Source organism: Pygocentrus nattereri, chromosome 13, assembly GCF_015220715.1.
Source record: "Pygocentrus nattereri isolate fPygNat1 chromosome 13, fPygNat1.pri, whole genome shotgun sequence".
Taxonomy (NCBI): domain Eukaryota; kingdom Metazoa; phylum Chordata; class Actinopteri; order Characiformes; family Serrasalmidae; genus Pygocentrus; species Pygocentrus nattereri.
This window is the reverse complement of record NC_051223.1, coordinates 3,550,700-3,558,153: the sequence shown is the minus strand read 5'-3', so window position 1 is coordinate 3,558,153 and position 7,454 is coordinate 3,550,700. Positions and strand designations below refer to the sequence as shown.

The 7,454-nt window shown below is 37.7% G+C and overlaps 1 protein-coding gene across 2 annotated transcripts in view; it reads right to left on the bottom strand.

The window, feature by feature from the left end:
- Window positions 1-1,404: 1,404 nt before the first annotated feature.
- The window catches only part of ppp1r16a (protein phosphatase 1, regulatory subunit 16A), a 49,631-nt gene continuing 43,581 nt past the window's right edge, over window positions 1,405-7,454 (bottom strand). For both annotated transcript variants that reach the window (XM_017704511.2, XM_037544389.1), the window contains exon 11: window positions 1,405-7,454. This exon is cut by the window's right edge and continues 443 nt beyond it. In XM_017704511.2, coding sequence (XP_017560000.1) covers window positions 7,391-7,454 — 64 coding nt within the window. In that variant the 3' untranslated portion in view covers window positions 1,405-7,390.

Here is a 7,454-nt window from a genome sequence, read left to right as displayed (position 1 = left end):
ATTTACAAACTAAAATTTCTTCACGGTGGTGGTGACGTGAACATGGTGCCATGATGCCTATAATACAAGTATAACCATTTTATTTATTATCCAAACTGACCAGTAAACCTACACGTCTGCTCGTTTCGGGTGGTATAGTGTAGCGGGTAACACCTCTGCCTTCTAACGCTGTAGACTGGGGTTCAATCCCCTGTTTGGACAAGCCCCCTACACTATACCAATAAGAGTCCTTGGGCAAGACTCCTAACACCGCCTTCGCCTACCTGTGTAAAATGATCAAATTCTAAGTCGCTCTGGATAAGAGCGTCAGCCAAATGCCGTAAATGTTTCATATAATGATAAACGGGTGTTTAGTCATGGTAACTAACTTTCACTTACAAAACCAGAAAAACGTAACTTGGCCGGGGTGTTCAAACTTTTTCATACAAGTTTATTTGGTTTCTGACGCTTTCACTGTTAGCTATAAAAACATAAGGACACCTCATAGCTAAAAACAGTAGCATCCATACTTGAAGCCTGAATTTTGTCCATACTTTTATCCAATTTTATACCTCTGTTGGCTAATTTAGCATCGCAAACAAACATCAGACCCAAAACATATCTTGGCTGATGGGCTGCATTTGGGGATTCAAAGTGTTTTCCCTGCTATAGCTCATCTAACTCAAGTTGTAGAAGCGCTTCATGACTGAGTAGGTCCAAACCTGAAGAACACGTTAACATGCTGTGAATTTCCCTCAGCTCAGCCCAGTCCATCCATCATACTTCACCAACAGCCAGTACAATGAGAGTGAATCAGAAAATCTGAAACACAGTGAATGAGCAGAAAAGGACGGCTCATCATATATAACATTTATTTCAAATAATTATTAAATAAGCTCTAACATCTCAATCCAGAAAATGTGGTGGTAGGTAGAAAAGTCCACCACTACAGGTCACCCTGCAGGATAAACACACCGTTACAGTATTACATCTAATCAACACACATTCATTTCAGCTTCATTTACATAAAACTCACACATCTCAGCAAAACCAGAGCACCTCAGTGTACAGTTTGAGATCTTTCCCCACTTTAAAATTATTCTAAGTATTTTTGGATTGTGTTTATTACATAATTCTGCCTGTTTTTACATTTATAGTAAAATGTATTACTTTAATAGAGAAATAAATGTGTTGTTGACCAATTAGGACATACTGGAAAATACTGCACTGTTCAAAAGTCAGAGGTCACTTTTCTTAACATCACATAAATATAATAAAAACGGGACTCATCAAAATGGGACCACCAAAACTGCCCCCATCAGATAAACAGCACTTAAAGCTTTCATCTTTGAGAGAGAGGAGAAAATCAAGCTGCTTCAGATCTAAAAACTATCCACAGGTGTTTCTGTCCATCCTTCCACTGTGAGAAGACTCCTCAGCGCTATGGGTCTGAAAGGATATGACAAGAAGCCTCACTTAAATCAAGCAAAGAAGCTGTTGGTGTTCTCAGAACAATGACCTGACCACCTCAGAGTCCAGACCTCAAAATCGCCGAATATGTTTGACTACTTGGATTTTGAGACGCAGAAAGTACAACCAACTTCTAAGACTGAACTTTGGAGGTGTGGAACCATCTTCCTGCAGGTGTCTGAAAAGCTAAAAGCCTCTCGAAAAGAATAAAAGCTGTAATAAAGGCAAAGAGTGGATGCCTAAAACGCTGAACATTTTGATATCATATTTAGTTGTTGATGCTTCTGTGAAACCCATTTTTTATTATTTTTTTTTCCTGTAGTTATAATTTCCGTTTTGACTACAAATCGAACACAAGAAAGGGTCTCTGACTTTTGCACAGCCCCGTAAGTAAAAACTCTCCAAGCGATTCTTTGAAATCTGGTGCCAAATCTTTTGCATTAGAGATCCAACCGCCTGCTGGATTCAGTTGTCTCGGTCAGTTTGGGACGCTCAGCTCAGTGTTATTGTACTTCTTCACATCTGGAACATCATCATGCACTTCATCAAGCTCTCGGCAAAGTCCATCATTAAAACAGAAAAATCTGTTTCGGTACAAAAAAAAATAATTATCACAAAACTTTAACCATTTCTACAGACAGCAAGATCAGTTCATAAACAAAAACAAAATACCTAAAAAGAAAAATGAACAAAATACACAAAACTGGGATTCTTTCTCAAAAAGCTCGTGTTCACGACAGCGTCGTCTGTAAATTCTCACATTATAAATATTCTATATAGTTCAGCTCTTATTTGTGCAATTAAACCCAAAGACATAAATAGGCAAAGACAATAATTAAGACATATAGATCAATCCTTAAAAGCTGCTTAAAGTACAGTCTCTCCAAACTGAAATAAAAAGCTAATTTACTGAGATTTTCATCTGAAATGACTTTGTCCAAAACAGCTTTTCATATAAATCCTACTGATGAGCGATGATGATGATGAAAACACTATATCCTATTAAAATAGAGGCATTTCTTGGTGTGTTGAAGCATACGACTATTCCAGGCCAGATTTTTGTCACAAATATGACGAGCGACGACTGGATTAGATTCCGCACAGACAGCAGTGAAAGCAGTGTGGAATGCAAATTCACTTGTGTGTCTAGGTCCAGTGCTTTCTCAGTGCCAGAGATAAATAAAACAAACATAAATGAACAAAGTCAATTAGGCTCAACAGGCTTGACTGTGTAGATTCTTCCAGGTCCACTTTACAGCAGGGCTCACTAATTTCTCATCACGCAACAACAGCCTTCAGATAAGAAAAGGAAGCAGACTATGATTATATACTCCCACTCCAACTTTGAGCTCCACTTAGCCTATAGTCGCACCAAGTTGACCTGTCCATGCTCCGCCCACCCAAATTTAGGTCTTTCATTAGTTACTGTTGCGAGGTTGGACAAACTTTAAGTCCTACTGACCCTTACTCATCAATAAATGAGTGCAGACTTGACCATCATTAATGATGCATGAACTACTCTGCTTATTTCTGAAACTCATATGTGAAAACAAGTAGATTTGAGCGTAAATGAAGAATCAGCTTCAGTGCGTGAAATCAAGCGCCGGTCTACCAGCACCTCGTTTACATACCACGCACAAGCCCTCCTTCACGCTCATGTTCTGCCAATAAAACGACAGACTTCAGTGGCTAGTGAAGGAGTGGCTGTGCTTGTAGGCGGAGTTTGAAGTTGAGCAGTGAACACATTGCTCCCCTCTACTGACCAAACTTTATAGCGTGAAAATATGACAACTGGAAAGCTTTGAAAAGATCTCCTTTTTTTTTAAACTGTAGAATGATGTAATCGTGTGGTGTAAAATAACATATTTAAACACTGTATTACCACAGTGTATAAGATGCTTCTGCACTAGCTGCGTTTTGTATGGTTTGTTTTAGTATAAAACTAAAGCACAGTGTAATACGCATTTAAATGGAACACGGAATAGTTTACATCAGCGTGCATGTAAAATAAGTACAACCACTTCTGTACTGGGTTGCCATTAGAACAAATTATTAGTATTATTGTTGTGTTCTATTTATTTTTTTTTATTATTAACAATATTACAGATGATTGTGATCATTTTTTTCAGGCTTTAAGTTTACACACACACACAGTCCTACAGTGAGTTTGGTTGTAGAGATACTGTCACGATCAGATTTGACTGTACACAAGCTTGATGAAGGGTCAATGAACTTAATATAAATAAATGAACTCAATTTTCATCAAAACAGTTATTAATTCCTATGACATGCAACAACGTGTGTGAAAGATCACACCAGCCAGGTGTATAACTGAAATGATGTGAACCAGGACTCCCATCTGCTCTGTACTACAGAATAAAACTCTGACACATTTATAGAGTCACTTTTGAGAAATACTGTGCAGGGTTACAGAGAAATCTGTCATGATCTGCAACTTTTGTCTAATTTCATGGCTACACCATAAGAGCATAAAAACACACTGTGTAATAAATAAGCCACCCTATACCTATATAGCAGTTTACTTCTTTGATAATGTTATACGTGGGTGATATGACAAAAATCTAATATTATACTCTGAGAAGTTTTCAGTATGTTTTGATGTACTTTTTTCTGACATTTTATAAGTTGGAAAACACAAAGTAGTGCCTGTCTAAAAGAAACACTCAAAAACTATGAGCATTTACATTTATCATATCATATTCTGTAGTAAAAAACAGGACTTCTTATGCTCTCTGTGATCAAACTGTAAACAGCTGAGGAGTGTTTTTAGTACTGACGATCTCCACAACACGCTCAGAAAAGCATAGTGTGACATTTATCTCAATAACGATTAATATGGTCACACTGCCCAGACTTAAACTGAGCCACCTGATCAGACATATGACCCCACATTTAATTCACATTTATGTTATTTACGTCAAATGCGTTTCCACCACGTTCCTTTTTTATCTGCAAATACACTGCACTATTTCTTTTTTTGTTTATTTATCTGATATTGGCCACTTCAATTAAGTCCCTTTTCTTAGGTGTGTCGAAATATGCCTACAAATACATGGAAGGAAACACAGCTACTCTTGGGTCAGATCAGGTGTCAGATAATTGAGCTTGTGGCAAATCTGCTGTAGTTTCCAACCTGCAGGGCGGCACAACATTCCAGCTCGGCTGCAAACTGTAAGCGCGACATTGTTTAGCGGTTCTAAACCCCAACCTAAATTCATTAGGTCACGTTCTGTAAAGCTTGCCCAACATCGCAAGAGTTGCTACAAAAAACTGCATTTTGGACCAGGGCATGGATAGATCTGTTACAGACTGCAGCCCATTTGTTGCTGCACAATGCATGAATCCCCCTCTATCCCAATCTGGCCACAGGACCACTGTTCTGTTTGTTGAATTACTGCCAGCAGTGACATTGGCATGTTAGTGTGTGTGATACCAGACACAACCATCTTGCTGGAGTGTCCCTGCTGTTTAAGAGAACAAAAATTTCTAACCAAGAGCAGCTCTGCGGTCAGAAACTGACCACTGATGAAGGACTAAGTCTCTAACTGTACATCAGCAAGGTGGAGCTACAAAGGAAGCCTGTGTAATACATTGGCCAGGGGAGTATATCGCATGTGTATACGGTCACTAGCTTATGAGGAGCTCAAATGTTGAACCTGGGACGAAGTTGCCGGTCTACAGGATTCAGGCACTGGGAGTTTTGGGTTGAGATGGAAGTAAATCTGTCCTCACAGCTGCTCAAAAAGTAATAATAGTAAAAATAAGCCATTTAAAGAGGAATCGAGTGGTTTGATGCGAAATGCTCTGTTCTGCAGAAACTTACAGAGTCTGATGCTTCAGTTTTGAGATCACGTTTAAATATAAACATTTTTTCAACATGTTTTTATTCATTTATTCGTGGAGATATACATCAAGGGTGTTGAAAGAAAAAGAATTACCCCCCAAAATTTTTTTTTTTCAGATTTACCACTATTTTACCATTGCCCTCACTATTCTGTATAAAAAAAAAAGCAAGAGACATGTAATTACATTGTGGACAGAGATTAAAACTGGTGTATGTGTCTCTTTGTCACCACCACTGTAAAGAAACCATTTCACATCAAACCACTCTGAACAACTGTTTATATATAAACAACTGAGTTATGCAGAACATTTGTTGGGATTCCACTTCAACCACCTCTGTAAGTGGTCCGTCACCACCACTACAGCTATCTAATAAAGTGCATGTTCAGTCTTCTCCCTCTCTTCTGACAGAAATATGTTCATGTGTCATAATTAGTAATTATGAAAAAGACATTTGAAGTTATTCTAAAAAAATACACAGCAACAGACTCAGCTCTGGCTGGGTGATCTGAAGGAAGAACATGGGGAAAAATAAGAAACAGCAATAGAACCAACTTAAATGCTGCTGATGTACCCAGTGCTGTTTTGTATTGTAGCTGAAATATCTGTATTGTTTTCTTGCACAAGTCATTCTGCTCTGTGCGTTTGAGAAGCTGTTGTAAAAGAGAAGCTCTACTCGAAGCTCTCCCGTCTGAGTCCTTCCCCGTGTGCAAAAGTTTAGAGTGTGTGCAAACAGAGTGCTGCTTCTTATATATTAAACATGCACACGTACATCAGCAGATATGAGAAGTTCTTTTTCAGTTCAAGATGGTTTAATGACATATTTTTGCACTTTCCCTGCACACACTTTAACTTAATTAGCTGACTAGTTGGATCTGGAGGGGATATTTCACAAAGCAGGTCAGAAATATATAAAAAAAGCTACACAACGCAGGATTTGTGTATTTGGCGGCCTCTCTGGTGGAAATGTGTAATTGCAGGCAACGAATGGAAGAACATTTTATAACATGGGCTGTGCTTTGGACCTCTTTACCGAGCTGATGGATCTGACGATTTCGTCCAAGTTGAAAAAGCATTTTAAGAGAACTTGGTGAAGGATGTATCTTTTGAGGATGTGAGTAAATTATCTACTGTTGTCATCATATGTTCATAGTATAATGTTAATTTTACATATAAGACCTGAGTGTCATTCCTTATTTTTCAGCTTGTGCCTGTGATGTTAAAATGTAAACCGTACAACTTGGGTTTGAAAAACTCCTGCAAAATCCAACTAATAATGCTTGTGTAAGGTATGTTAATAAGACCTTTAGAAGGCAGAGATGAGTATTGTTTATTTTACCTAAAGCTGTGTCTGTTGTCGGGTGGGGAGTAACAACAGCTATAAATATTGCTAGTCAGTCATTTTGGCGACTTTAGTCTTGTATTTAGTTAATTGTATACCAGTTGTATACAATTCACAAAACGAAACGAAACAAAAAAAAATTATTAATCGCAATTATTTCTACAACAGTTAATTAAGCAACTAAAATTTCATGATTGTGACTTGCCTTGTACACCAATTAGGTGTTTCTTCTAAATGTTTTCATTTAGTCTGTTTAACTACATGATTACGTATTTCACTTGATTGTTTATATCGCTGCTGCAACAAAACAGTGTTTGTATAAGAGCGTTAACTTTCATAGAGTAACTATTACAAATTAAAGATAAAACAAATATTCTATGTATGTTAACGCAAGTTTTTCATTTCCACCCATAAAAGTTTTTATTTGCTTCCCCAAGTAATCAGCCTGTTTGTTAGGAAAAGTTCATGCATTAAATGTGAAAATAAATAAATAAATAAATAAATGTCTTTACCAAAGTAGTGTAAGCTGGTCTTGTTAGAATGGAACTTTAAAAATTATTATTATTATTATTGTTATTATTATTAGTCCTATCTTTAGGATTATGCAGCCAACTCTGCTTTGTGAAATACTCCTCCAGGTGTTTTACAGCAGGGAAAACACAAAAATATGCAGGGCAGGGATTCTCGAGAAACACTAGAAGGAACAATCGTGTGCATGTTCACCCCATCTGAACTCTACATTAGCCCGCAGCACGGCTCCTTTGTGTTGGGTGTCTCCTCTTCAGGTGCTATGAGCTTT